General features: G+C 35.2%; 1 protein-coding gene across 1 annotated transcript; it reads right to left on the bottom strand.

Moving 5' to 3' along the window:
- Positions 1-10,922: 10,922 nt before the first annotated feature.
- On the bottom strand, positions 10,923-13,931 carry LOC110900648. Its single transcript, XM_035982147.1, has one exon. It carries the CDS (start codon positions 13,929-13,931, stop codon positions 10,923-10,925), a length of 3,009 nt encoding a protein of 1,002 aa, XP_035838040.1.
- Between the last annotated feature and the right edge of the window lie 1,787 nt (positions 13,932-15,718).

The following is a 15,718-nucleotide window of genomic DNA, read 5'->3' as shown; positions in this document are numbered from 1 at the left end:
CGCTATATTTTGTTAATAAAAAAAATAAAAAAAAATTTCAAAAAAAAAAAAATTTCGAGTAACAGTTATCCATGCACATGTGCATATGTGTCGTTTCTTTGTCAAATTCCGTAATTCATTACAAATAATAGTCAATTGCACTTTCATTTACACTACTACGTGTAATACACTATCTTTTACATTACCAATGTTACAAATGCACATGTGCATCTATATGTATCAACAGGAAATAAGGTGTTTTGGTACACTACTTTCTCTTTCATCTATCATTCCATCCATAATACACAAGCATGCACATGTGCATTTCTGTCATTTCTTTGACAAATTCCGTAATTCATTACATATATTAGACAATTGCACTTTCATTTACACTACCATATGTAATACACTACTTTTTACATTACCAATATTAGAAATGCACATGTGCATTATATGTATCAACATGAAATAAGGTGTTTTGGTACACCACTTTGAATACACTTTCCCTTTCATCTATCATACCATCCATAATACACTACCATTACCTCCTACCATCCATAATACAATACCATTACCTCCTACCATCCATAATACAATACCATTAACAATATTTTCACTTTATTACATGTATGTAAACACCATTTATACCATCCAATCAACATATTACATAAAAAATTGACAACTATAACCAAACCATCAACCACTAGATATAACTAACCAAAAAACATGTATATGGGTCTACTTCTCCATTCAAAATCACAAACTTTTTGTACCAAAACACGTTATATCATGGTTATACCTAATTATGCACATGTGCATTTTGAATATTGGTAATGTAAAAAGTAGTGTATTACTAATGGTATTGTAAATTAAAGTGCAATTGTCTATTCCTGATAATGTATTACCGAATTTGTTGAAGTAATGATACATATGCACATGTGCATGGATAACTGTTACTCGAAAAAAAAAGTTCTTTTTTTTTTTTTTTTTTTTATGGAACGAAATATAGCGATTTTTTGTTAAAAAATATTAAAAAAAATAAAAAAAAATTTTTGAGTGCTTTTTTGATTTTTTTTAGATTTTATTTTGTGTTCACATTGGTTCTCGCGGTTCTCGCAATAAGGGTGGTTCTCGCATGAACCTTACCCTATATATATATATATATGTATATATATATATATATATGGTAGGATTCTAGAGTAAACAATGGTTCATTTGTGAACAAAATGAACAAATCTTGACCTTTGATTTAGTAGATGATGAGATCTAAGAGTAATGACATTTTTGTAAATATTAAAGCATATTTATTAATAAAAAATTCGCACAAGGGGTATTATTGTAATTTTTGTTCCCTAATCATAGCATATTTCTGTTTTAGGAGATCATATTAATCTCCTAAATAAAAAATGTATCTATGTTCTCTACCCTCTTAATTCCACCGGAGATTCAATCCTTCCAGCATCAGCATCGATACATAAAAGTGTCGCCGACATTAAGAGACGGCGGAATAGACATCTAATTAAGAGTAGCCGGAATCGCCAGAATAGACATCTGAATAGACACCGGAATAAACATTCTCTACCCCTCTTAGTTCCACCGGAATAGACATCTGATTAAGAGTAGCCGGAATCGCCGACATCAAGGTACACATTAAGAGTCGCCGGAATCGCCATCACACAGAGGAGGATCTTCGGATCTAGCAGATCGCCGGAATACTCATATGATTTTTCAACCACAAAAGGTACACAATACTCATCCTATTTTTTAAGTATAGTGTTGATTTAACAAATTAGTGGATTTTGCTATGTTTTTGTGCGATGTTGCTCTATTTTTAGGCGATGGTTGGCGGTTCTATCGTTTTATGTGCTTAATTTTTTTGAAGGATAGGGTTGATTTAACAAGATAGTGGATTTTACTATGTTTTTATGCGATGTACACATGTGTATATTGTTATGATGATTTACTAATACACTATATTGTACACATATGCACAGGGTATGTTTTCGTTTATCTGCAACCTGGGTTGTACACTGTGTACACATGTTTATACGCAGTCGATACACATGTGTACAACCTGGAATACAAATCAGTGATATTAAGACTGTTCGGTCATTTAAGTTTACGGATAATGTGCAGGCAAATGGTGTTCCTAACTGAGTCCGGAGTAGGTTTAATGAGAGTATGTTGTGAAGATTGTGTGCTCCCATGCTAAAACGCTCCACGATCAGGTAATGGCTAAAGCGGTTGCATACAATGTGGCGAATATGCTTAATATTTAAAACGCTCCATGTCGACAATAATATGTTTATGACTATGTTTTTTTTTTATTTTAACCATATGTGGTTACGTGGTTAGATTGGTTTTTGTTTTTTATATTGGAAACTAGATGTTTGGTTGGTTGGTTGGTTTAGTTTTATTCTAGTTTTGGATGTATTTTTGTGAACTAAATGTACAATGTATTCAGCTGTACATGTGTATATACACAAATGTATTTATAAATATACACAGGTGTATCAATGAATATACACAAGTGTACTGATGTATAATAAAAAATTAAATATGAAAAATATTTTTAAGTTTGTACAAAGAAAGAAAGAAACAATCATGGAGAATTGCTGGATTTGGGAGAAGAGCTGTTAAGGATAGGGCATCTTCTTTGCACGTGTGAATAATCCATTGTAGTGAACTGGGCCGGGTCGGATCCTTGTGCTCCAATAACCATTCCTTTCTTCTCTGTTTCACGTACATATGTAAATAAAAAAAATGTTACATGAGTGGGCTTTATGATGAATTTATTTCTGTGTATCTTCATTTTTTTAATATTATGTTTCCTATATTGTTCTAAATATAGCTTTTAGAAATGGTTTGAAAACGGGGTGGCTGTAAGCTTGTACTTCAATTTTACATCACAAACAAATGAATCTTGTGAAAGTGGAAAACACTCCACCAGTGAGAATACTTTATTAATATCATCTTTTTTTAGGAAAATGTTGTACTAGTCATTTTACTTAACAAACAACTTCGCCTTTGATAACTTATATCCGCACATGTGAACGTTCTTCATTTTGTCAGTCGTTAATACCTACCCGATAATATTGTGAACTTCCTGCTAGTTTACTTCAGTTTCAGACTGATTTGATCATGTTCGGTTGAAATTTAGTTTGTTTCGATGTTTTTCGATTGAACTTTCGAATTGAATCAGTTTCTTTTGGATCGAAGTTTGGTGATTTCAGACATTATACTTCTATTATGGACTAGTACGAACTATTTCAACTGTTATAACGAACAAATTTGGACTGAATTTTCAGATCTATATTGAACAGTTTGTGAAAAAAAAATCAGCTGATTCAAATGTTGATACAGCTGTTATTCATCAAATCGTTGTTCGAATGATTTTGTACGTGGCATCAGACCTGTATCAAAGTTCTTTGAGCGTTTAATTCTGGTATCATATAAGTTTTACGTCAAAGCTGCGAGTTATTCATTGTTGTTTGTTTGCTTGAAAAACGAAGAACATCATTGACAAGTTATTATTGTTGTTGCATCGAAAAACAGAAAAGAAGTGGATATCAATTAGTTTCAATTCAGTATCGTTGTTTGATGTTTGTTTCATCGAGTTAAAATTCTGCATATCATATTCACAGCTGAATGATGTTGTTGTTCATCGAAGAGAAGATGATGTCTAACTGATTAAAGTGTTAAAGGAAGCAGAACATGATTTGTTGGTTTACAACAAATAAACTGTCTTGGGATTGCCGTAAAGAAGAAGAAGGGAACGAAGCTGAGATGATTTGTTGTTGTTGTTTCGTGATAAAAAAGATAAAATTGGCTATCAGATTGACGAAATTGTTGAATAGATCTACAGAATTAGATCTACAGCAGTTTTCAATATCAGGTTGTTAGATCTGATATAATAAAACTTTGAGGAAAAAAATTAAAACTTTGATTGATACCTGCAATATCCCACAAATCAAATCGCCTTTTGAAGGAACTTGAATTGTTGAAGAAGAAGGAAACAATGGAACAAAAAAAGGGCAGTCTGATCTTCTCGATTTAGAGAGAGAATGTTGTAATATTGTTTATGAATCATTAATTTGAATTTCTAAAATGCAGGTATTGGTTACAATATTATGGTAACTGATTAGGATAATTCTTAATTAAAATTGGTTTGAAATTAAATAAGAATTAAATCTAATTAGTTAGTGACAATCCTATCGTTTTAAAATCAAGGGCCAAGATGAGTTCACACAGTTCACAAATGAGGGGGGTGTTCACTCTTGAACTTAACCCTATATATATATATATATATATATAGACACACACACACACACACATATATATATATGGGAAGGGTTCGGCTACAAAGTCTATTTTTCCTACAAAGTGTACAAAGTCATAAAACACCACAATTTCAACGGTAAAACACACTTAAAACCCACAAATAACAGAGTGAAGATCATTAAAACACAATATCCAAACTCTAACTGTCCATAAAAACTTCAAACATACTATCGTAGAACTATGAATATAAAACACGACATGATACATAAAACACACTAATGTTACTCATTCGATAATCAAAGCCTTATCATCCAAAACACAACACAAAACTCATAAATATGGCGTTTTAGTAGTCTTCACTTTGTTATTTGTGGGTTTTGAGTGTGTTTTATGGTTGACATTATGGTGTTTTATAACTTTTTATACTTGTAGGAAAAATGGACTTTGTAGTCAACTCCCACAAACACACACACACACACACATATATATATATATATATATATATGAAGTTTTTATGGACAGTTAGAGTTTGGATGTTATGATTTGATATTTTAGGGAGCCGCTAAAAGAAAAACCACTCTCAGTTGTAAGAACCGTGAGAACCACTCTCCAGCAATCAAACTTTGCCAACTAAAAGGGTATTTTGGTCTTTTACCCCAAATGTCAAATCCATTTATTTTCTCTGTCTGTCTTTAATACCATCATCTCTCACCTCTCTCCAAATATCAAATCATAACCACCATCATCACTCACATCTCTCTTTTTTTACCAGCAATAAAGAAAAGCTCTCACCTCTCTCTTAAAATCAAGATTTGAAACCAAGATATTCTCTCTTAAAATCCCTTCACCATTATGGTTTCAAAGATCAAGAAAGAGGTTACGAAACCCCTTGGGTTCCTGATCACCGGTGACGGCGGACCTCCGACCGGTCACCCACACCCACACCCCTATCACCTGTGACGGCGGCGCCCCCTCGTTTCCCCGGTGACGGTGATGCCAAACGTCCCCTCATGCCCACCCTTCTCCGCCACCCATAACCACCCTCAAATCTCTCAGATCCATCTTCCTCCCTCGGTGGTTGTTTTTTTGCGGCAGTGTGTCGGTGACGGTCGATGAAGGCGGTGGTGGTGGGTCACCCACACCTGTGAAGGCGGCCCCCACCTTTCTCCGACGACCGTGGTGAAGGTTTGCCGGTAAGGATTAATGGCGACGGTGGTGGGTTTTTTGACGACGATGATGGTGTTCCTTGATTCTGATTGTGTAAGCTCTTTTGAAAACAAATTATGATTTGTGTTTCTTTGATTCTGATTGTGTGGGTGTGGGAGAACGATTCAGCTCCGGCAGACCTCCGGTATGTTTTGGGGGTTTTATCTGATGGTGGGGGTTTGATCTATTGATTTTGATGTTTTTGGTTATGATCTTGTGTCCTGTTTACGGCTGATTTTTTATGTTCTGGTGATTTTTCGATGATGCTGGTTATTTTGATGTTTACGGCTGATTTTTTGATGTTCTGGTGATTTTTTGATAAGTGACTATGTGGGTTTTGATCGGTTGGATTTGGGTGGCGATGATGAAAAAAAAAACCTAGATTTTGATGACGATGGCGCGGCAACGATGATGGAGGGTAGGTTTTTGAACCTGCAACCCCACTTTGTAGCCTTTTGATTTACGGAAAATCTGAGCCACACCGTAAACTTTTTAATGTAAAACGTAAACTTTTTAACGTAAAACGTAAACTTTTTAACGTAAAACGTAAAAAGTTTAATGTAAACCATAAAACGTTAAAAGTTTAACGTAAAACGTAAAAATTTTAACGTAAAACGTAAAAAGTTTTACGTAAATCGTAAAACGTAAAAAGTTTAACGTAAAACGTAAAATGTAAAAAGTTTAAAAAGTTTAACGTAAACGTTCGACGTAAAACGTAAAAAGTTTAACATAAAAAGTTTAATGTAAAACGAAAAACTTTTAAAGTAAAACGTAAAACGTAAAAAGTAAAAAGTTAAACGTAAAACGTAAAACATAAAAAGTTTAACGTAAAACGTAAAAATTTTAACATAAAAAGTTTAACGTAAACGTAAAAAGTTTTACGTAAATTGTAAAACGTAAAAATTTTGCGTAAAACGTAAAAAGTTTAACGTAAAATGTAAAAAGTTTAACGTAAAACGTAAAACGTAAAACTTTTTCTATGTAAATTGTAAAACGTAAAAAACCGTGTGATAAAACGGCGCCTAAACAAGGGTCGTGAATGCGGCGCATAAAAACGCCGCGAAAAAAACAAGACGTAAAAAACATCGCGTTAAAATGGGACGAAAAACGGCGCGTTGAAAAAACGACGCTTGAAAAAGCCGAGCGTAAAAAACGGTGTGAAAAAACGACGCATTAAAAAACGATGCGTGGAAAAGCCGGGCGTAAAAACGGCGTACAAAAACCGACGTGCAAAAAAAATTGTCTTGTTAAAAAAATTTGAGTTTAAAAATTCTTTTAATAAAAAAATTCTTTTTAAAAAATAAAAAGTAATATAATAAAACAAAAAAGTAATAAAAATATTAAAAACAAAAATGTATTTAATATTAATTTTAGTTACTTTTAATCTCATCCATCCATCTTGTTGATCTAGTGGTTAGGAACTGGTTCTCGCGGTTCTTACAACTAGAGGTGGTTTTTATTTTAGATATGGGACCGCTAAAATGAAAACCACCTCCAGTTTTAAGAACCGAGAGAACCACTTTCTAACCTTTAGATTAAGAAGATGGATGGATGAGATTGAAAGTAACTAAAATTAATATTAAATAGATTTTGTCTTATTATGTTTTTAATATTTTAATCCAAAATGGTAGATTAGTAAAATTACTCTATTTTATCTTTTTGTCTATATTATTTTCTTGTTACTTTTTTGTTTTATTATATTACTTTTTATTTTTTAAAAAGAATTTTTTTATTAAAAACATTTTTAAATGCAGATTTTTTTAACAAAGACAATTTTTTTAACAAAGACAATTTTTTTGCGGGTCGGTTTTTTGCACGCCGGGCTTTTTCAAGCGTCGTTTTTTTACGCACCGTTTTTACCCCGGGCTTTTTAAAGAGTCGTTTTTTAACGCGTCGTTTTTTACGCGCCGTTTTTACGCGCTGATTTTTACACGTTTTTTAATGCGCCGTTTTTACACTTTTTACGTTTTACGTAAAAAATTTTACGTTTTACGTTAAACTTTTTACGTTTTACGTTAAAAAAACTTTTCATTTTACGTTAAACTTTTTACGTTTTGCGTTTTACTTTTTACGTTTTACGTAAAACATTTTACGTACGTTAAACTTTTTATGTTTTTAAATTTTACATTTTATGTAAAACTTTTTACGTTTTACGTGTACCATTAAAGTTTTTACGTTTTACGTTTTTAAGTTTTATGAACTTTTTTTCTCAAAAAACGTTTTTACACAAAAACTTGTTTACGCAAGACGAACTCACCCATAAATCGCAAAGTTGGTATGTGTCTCGGATAGATTTTTATCGTCATCGACTGGGGAAAAGAATATAAAAAACCAACAACAACAAAACAAAAGTGTATCTCGAAAAAAAAAGGGGTTTGGCTCAGATTTTTTCCGATAATTAAAAGGCTGCAAAGTGGGGTTGCGGGTTCCAAAACCTACCCTCCACCATCGTTGCCGCGCCATCGTCATCAAAAATCTAGTTTTTTTTTTTTTTTTTTTTTGCATCATCGCCACCCAAAAAACACAGTCCAAAAACTCAATATCAACAGACAGTTGATTCCCCATCTGCAACAAACCACACTTCAAAATCAAGTGGTATGAAACCCCATCACAGATTCAAAATCAAAAATATTATACATGATTTAAAATCAAAAATTCAAGAACACCCACCAAAAGAATAACCCCAAAGTGGGTATGAAACCCCATGAATTCTGTTTAACAACCAACCCTCCTTTATAACCCAAAAAGCAGCACCATACGAACACCACCACTACCTAAATTAAAAATATCTCAATTTATCAACCCATATCAGTTCCTTTTTAAGTTGATTTTTTTCTTCAAAATGTCCCAAATTTTTTTCTTCAGTTGACAAAACATGAAGATAAAACAAGTAGTCCTTTTCAGTTACCACGATAATGAACCACCGTCACCGACTAACCGAAAACATGCACAGACACCGGGAACCTGCACAACAACCGTCACCGACTTCAGTACGGTAAAAAGGAAGCAAGAGGGGGGTTACCTTGACACTCGTTGGAACAACCTGGACCGCCGCCGTCGTGAGCGGCGGCGCTACCGCCATCCACCGTCTTCTCTGACTCCCCTCTTTCTCTCTCTCTCTCTCTCTCACTTCTCGCTCCTGATCTCTCTCTCTCTCTCTCTCTCTCTCTTCGTGATCGGTTCAAATTTGTGCGATGAGGGTGTTGCATGGGGGTGAATAAGGGAGGTTTAGGGGGGTGTTGTCGGCTGGTTACCAGTGCCGAAACAGTTTCACCGGAGAGAGAGCCGCAGCTGGGAGGTTTAGGGGGGTGTGGACTGTGTTTTTTTTTTTTTTGGTTCTAGATGAAGGAATAGAGAAAATGAGAGAGAAAGATGAACTAGATCTAGATTTGAATGTGCAGGGGATTTTAAGAGAGATAGAAAGAGGTGAGAGATGATGGTGGGATAGAAAGAGGTGAGAGATGATGGTGAGATGAGAGATGAGAGAAGTGAGAGGAGAGATGAGAGATATATAAAAGTCTGCTACAATAAATGAAAAGAGAGATGAAGATTAGACATTTTGAAGGAAATGACCAAAATACCCTTTACTGTGATTGGTTGAGAGTGGTTCTCACGGTTCTTACAACTGGGGATGGTTTCTATTTTAGCGGCTCCCTATATATATATATATATATATATATATATATATAAATGTGTGTATGTATATAGGGTAAGGTTATTGTAAAGAAGACCAAAAGTGTGAGAAAGGTAAGAAATAATCTCAGCCATTAGATCTAAATTAATTGAAAAGGGTAAACAAGTAATTTTATCATTAATTCAATTAATTAAAAACTTCACATAACCGTCACCTTAATTATAGGAAGTATATAACACCATTCAGCAAGTATATAACACCATTCAGCAAGTATATAACACAACTCAGCATTCAGCAAGTATATAACACCATTCAGTAAGTATATAACACCATTCAGTAAGTATATAACACCATTCAGCATGTATATAAGACCATTCATTGACTAAACATCTGATCGAAACATATTTTTTTCTCTATATAAGTATAGCAATATGGTACTCATATTAAAGATAAAAAAAACGCTCGTTATTATAGTGTAATTTTTTAAAAAAAAAAGTTACGTACAAAAAGTTATTGACGTTTAAAAAAGACGGGGGGAGTTACATATGCATTACCTAATTTCTAGTGGGTTTAAAAGACTAGATTGCCCCTAGATATTTTAAATGAGTCCAAATTAATGAAAATATTTTACAATTTGGTCCCTATTGATCTCAACCATTAGATCAAAAGATCTAATGGCTGAGATTCTTTCTTACCCTTCTCACACTTTAAGCCTTTTTACAGGATCCTCTACCTATATATATATATATATATATATATATATATATATATATATATATATATAGAGAGAGAGAAAGTATAATGTACTTCAGGGCTTAACCTACATTAACATACATGACAAAAAATATAACATGCGTTATTATCATAGAACGTGCGTGATTATAGTCCCATGCGTGATTATGTGGTCCCATGTGGTCCCATGCGTGATTTTGTGGTCCCATGCGTGATTATACCCCTGATCCAACGGTTACCATTGTCTCCTACGTGATGTATGATAAGGCTTTTTGTATGTTAACCTTACTCTATATATATATATATATATATATATATATATATATATATATATATATACTAGTCACTTACCCGCGCGATGCGGCGGGAGTGGAAATTTACAATAGTATAATTGTTTACCGTTAGTTTATCCGTCGTCTCATGAAATATTGTATAGTACTTAAGTTAGTTTTCTTATTCGTGATACAATGGCACTGGTTTTTCTGTTAGTTTGTCGATTATTTGGTGATCTTCTACAAGAATAGTACAAAACAAGGAAGTAGATGTAATTAAAAACAAGAAGAGTTCAAAACAGTCAAGTAGCTGGACAAAACAATAAAAACACCATGCGGGGAGTCTTGTATCTCTTCCTGTTTTACCAATACATCCGTTCGCTTATGACTTTCTTGTACCTTCTCCTCTACTGTACCAGATTTCGACACATAAAAAAATGTTAGACGCCTACAGGTGGTTTAAAATAGTAATTAAAAGGTAATTTCTGGAAGCAAATAAGGCACAAAATCTACTAACTTACCTTCTTTTTTATTCGGATGCGACTAATTAATCACGCAACACTTCCTGGTAGACAACATTTGATGTGTAAACTCCGCTTTGTTTGAATTCTTTGGCCAGATGTACCAACACCTTCGTACTTTGTCTTGAAATCCCTCTTGATAACGCGGCATAAAGTTGTCCATGTGAAAATACAGAATCCGGAAGATAAATACCAACGTTCGGAATTGTTTGACCTTGAGCTTTATTAATCGTCATGGAAAAGCTAAGTCGAATTGGAAATTGTTTTCTTTTCAGCTTGAATGGGAACATGTCATCTTCAGAAAGGGTTAGAGGGATTCTTGGCAAAAAAAACTCTTTTGCCGGCATGTTGACCGACTGCAATTTCCGCATCAATAACATTTCGCATGAAACCCTTACATATCAATCGCGTGCCATTACACAGGCCATGTGATGGATCGATATTACGTAACAATATTATTGGGCATCCAATTTTTAAACGAAGCTTATGAGGCGGCAAACCACTAACATTTAGCGAGTTTAAAAACTCGACCGGATAGAAGTTGCGCTGATCGTCTTCAGCTTCATCAAAACTGTAATAAACTTTTTCCTCCCCTTGAAAAATTTCAATCATTTGATTATTAATCTCGTCAACACTATCATTTTTAGTGGACAATATTGCTCTAGAGATTATATAATCTGAAGAATATACATTATCTTCAATTGATGGAAAGATGGCATGGATCAATTCTTTTATAGCGTTTTCTCTGTTGTTGCACTGAATTGTCATGTCATCGGGTATGCGGATATAGTTTCCTTCGATTGGTTCTTCAGTTCCATCGCCGACTCTTAAAAGAAATTTAGAAAACCATGGATCTTTTAGCGCTCTCATATTTATGGTCAACCGCATCTTCTTAGTCAAAGACCAAAGAGGTGACATTCGTACGCTGGAGTCTACAATCTGTGCTCGAGTGCCACATTTAATAACCGGCAACACTTGTCTGAAGTCACCTCCCATAACCATTATCTTTCCACCAAATGGGAGACTAACACCTATAATGTCTTGGAATGTACGATCGACTGCCTCTATCGCCTGTCGTTTAGCCATCGACGCTTCATCCCATATGATTATTTTGGCAGACCGAATCAGTTTAGTGGCCCCACTCTGTTTTTTGATATTGCACATTGAATTATTTTCAAGATTAAGAGGAATCTTGAATCTCGAGTGAGCCGTTCTACCTCCTGGCATATTATTAGCCGCTGCACCTGATGAAGCTGTTGCGAGGGCAATAAGACCACGTGACCGAATTTCAGTTAGCAAGGCAATGTACAAAAATGTTTTTCCAGTTCCACCTGGACCATCAATAAAGAACACGCCTGGAAGATCATTATCAACATGCATCATGATCTCATCAAACATGTTTTTTTGGTCCGAATTAAGTGAATCTTTGGCACTCAAGTGTTCAGGTTCCAAAACAATCCCATACTCTTCTTGTAACTCACGATAACCTGCATCTTGTAAGTTAACATCGTCTGTTATCTTAGGAAGGTCGAACTCATTGAAATTTTTACCCATGGATTGTACCAAGACACTAATTTCGGTAAGAACCATATTTTGAACTCGTTCTATACTTTGACAGTGTAACCGATGATCTTCAGACAATGAATCAAAGTGGTCATTCCATAACTTTCGAATATCTCCAGGTTGGCAAAAAATCATTATGGTCGCAAATAACCTTCTAAGAGCATTGGGAAACTGAAACGTAGAGGCTTCTTCAAGACATTGTGATAGATATTCATCGTCTTCTATTAAGCCTAACTCAAGAGCTGCTTTCCGAAATGTCGCACACTGTTGACCATTAACTATGCAAAGATGTTCAAAAGAAGTAGGCCCTCTGACATTTGACAAAAGTAGGCGTAAGTAGTACCTTTCTCCTTTGGCTGGATTAGCGGAAACGATACAACCTCTTTGTTTTTTACCGAAACGACGACTCCAACGGCGTGTGCTTCCATTCCACGTAAAGTGTTTTGGAAAATCTTTATACAAATGTACCCTTGCTGTTTCATCGTTTCTATTTATCTCAAAAAATGCTGTTAGCATGGTTCTCTTATCCCTTTCCCTATCAACAATATTAGGCATCAACTCATCATCTCTAAATCTAACCATCTGATTATTTGGGAGATGAAGTTGTAAGGCTAGAACAGCAGGAAAGATTTGAGAAAGAGAGAAGGAAAAAATGCGCCACATAGCCTCTGGGGGCGATATGTAGCGTGCATCTTGAAATCTTTTTATCTCATTAATAACAACCCCTGGCTCACTTTGATCGACTTGAATAACCTGTTTCTCATGTCCTTTATAAACATATTTGAAAAGATATTTCACAGATTTTATACTTGAGCAAACTTCAACATTCATGTGGCAGTTAAACATCATCAAAAGCCTTGGGTTATATGGGACCACCCATCTATTATCAAGTGTTTGTCCTCGTAGGTCCACTTCTATCCCGGTGTCTCTCCTTCGATACAACGGATACGAATCTTCTCCTTGTGTCGTCTGTTTGTTAAATTGTCTAGGATAGTGAAAACGACAAATTTTAGGATCACCCTGCATACAAGGACTGCTTGATCGTAAATTGCCACAAGGACCGTGAATCATGTGCTTGACAACCATCTCATGCAATCTGGGATGTGTTAGTTTGTTAGGAATTTCAGCACACACAACCTTATCATAATGGTCCGCGTTATTGATCTTGTGTTGCGGGTACATGATTAGGAGAAAATGTGCGTGCGGCAAACCCCGCTTTTGAAATTCAATGACATAGACGTATGCCTTAACTTCCTCGAGGACATGTTTCTTGAAGAGTTGATCCTTAAGATCTTCTAATTTAGCCCGGAACACTCTTGAAACAAGGTCTGGACGATCTGTAGCAGTTTGACCAACATGTAAGTTATCACATATCTCAGGCCACTTAGGATTACATCTCATTGTAAGGAATACATCAGGCTTGCCGTCATCTTGAACTAACGTCATCGCGTCTAGAAACCGACGTCGCATGTCGCGAGGCCCCCCGATGAAAGATGCAGGCAACACAATTCTTTTCCCGACTCTGTTTGCATGAACCTCACCAGTATTGACGCAATCCACAATACCTTGGTACAATTCGGCCCGAATCTTAGCTTGGTTTCTCTCACAAAATTCTAAGCGTGACGTCTCAATTTTGATGTAAACATCAACCACAAACTGCTGTAGCAGCCTACCACCGAACAAAAGCACATTATCGGTAGATCGAATCTGGAACTTGTAACAGTAGTACTCTCGCATAGCCATGGTTGTTCTACCACTTCGTGTGTTTGCCTCTGAACGATGAAGATGTATTAAAAACAAACAGTTAATAAAAATAAAACGCATTACGCTATTTTTATGATCTTCACTTAAAAAAGGATAACAAATTGTTGGTACCTTCCATTTCTCCTTCGATGTTGTCATTGTTGCGAACCTCATTGATTGATACTCCGTGACGTGGTATGTTACCATGCCAACCCGACTCACCATTAGGAAAAATAGAGGATACGACAATGGATCGTAACAGCTGAAGTACGGCTGAATAGTTTGACTATATTCAGACCTACCGTACACAACAATACTTCGTTTATATGAAGTGATATTGTCATTACCTTCAACCCAAATACCAGCAACCTATATAATTGTGAACTATAAGTAAGTAAAATAAGCAATACAATTAAATAATTGCAATTAATATAATATTATATATACCTCCGATGTCGTTGGTCGGTTGTACACCCTTTGGTCAAGTTCAACCGAAGTATTCAAAGTGACTCTATAGTTGTCCAGAGGTCCTAGTTCCGCAAGTCTTCTAAATGTATCGACATATGGGTTTGTAGAAAGAACACGTGTTAAAATCTGAGTAATACGCCGATCAAGATTTGGCCATCGGAGTCTGTGATCTAACTCAGTATCAGGATCGTAAAAATACAACTGCAAGTACCTAGGGGTCCCATCCCTCGGAACTAATTGGTCGATTTTGTGATATATTCCTTTATGTGCACGAAAAGTATATACGTCGTCTCTCATATTGTTCAATGTATCATCCAATGTCACACCCATTGAGGCAAAAGAAAAATTGGTGTTATAAGCAAGGATGTTTTGCCTAAACATATCTCCAATTTCATCTTGAGACGTGAAAAGTCGGTACAATTCCTCTGGAATTTCTAAGTTTGCTAACACAGTTTTCCCACTCATACAACAAAAGGTATCAAATTCATACTGAAATCGTTTTGCTCCACAATTAGGACATGCACCTCGTTCCTTTAAAACACGATGCTCTCCAGGTACACCATTGTAAACAAAATTATAAGGATCAACTTGCACGCTCCCATCTTGGAAGGAAGGTTGATCAATTACTTCAGCAAATTGGGGTAATAAAGTACGCGGATGAATTCAAATACCTAAAAAATTGGTGTATTAAGTAATGAAGGTTGTAAAAGATGTCGAGTTCGAAAAAAAAGAAATCATTGTTAAATAAATACAAACCTCGTGATGTTCTATGCCTAGCTACGTCAATTACAGATGGGAATGTGGTTGTCGGCGTAACATCATCTATCGGGGTTTGGTTGACTTGACTGCCATTTGAAATACGCATTCCATTATCGTTTCGTGTATTAGAACATCCTTTATTGTACTCCTTGCGTTTTATAGTAGAAACACTTGAGGCGTTCTCATTTGTTGTTTGTGTAAATTGAGTAATATTAGTTTGTAAACTTCTTAACGACGTCCTTTCTGTTGACCTATTACTCATTAAAGATATTGATGAAGCACTTTGGGAGGCATCACCACTCCCAAATTTAGATACTTTGTTATTTTCTTTGCGTGCAGCATAGTATCTTTTGTGATACTCTTTTCGTTTTTCAGCTTTAGTAGATCCGCTCGAGCTAGAAGCATGATTGCGATGGTTTGGTTGTCCATTAGTCAATGTAAATTGACAAAGGGACAAATACCTTGCAAATTAAATAAAAGAGAATTATCATAGATGATGAAATTCTCAAATCATTACAACATTCAAACACATGACTTAGAGAAAAACAAACTGAATGATA

This window comes from Helianthus annuus, chromosome 13 (assembly GCF_002127325.2).
Source record: "Helianthus annuus cultivar XRQ/B chromosome 13, HanXRQr2.0-SUNRISE, whole genome shotgun sequence".
Classification (NCBI taxonomy): Eukaryota; Viridiplantae; Streptophyta; class Magnoliopsida; order Asterales; family Asteraceae; genus Helianthus; species Helianthus annuus.
Note: the sequence above shows the minus strand (reverse complement) of the source record. Positions and strands in the feature narration are given on the sequence as shown.

Bases quoted from the DNA above. Each gene is read 5' to 3' on its own strand.
- LOC110900648 (XM_035982147.1), bottom strand. From the start codon at position 13,931: ATGGCTATGCGAGAGTACTACTGTTACAAGTTCCAGATTCGATCTACC.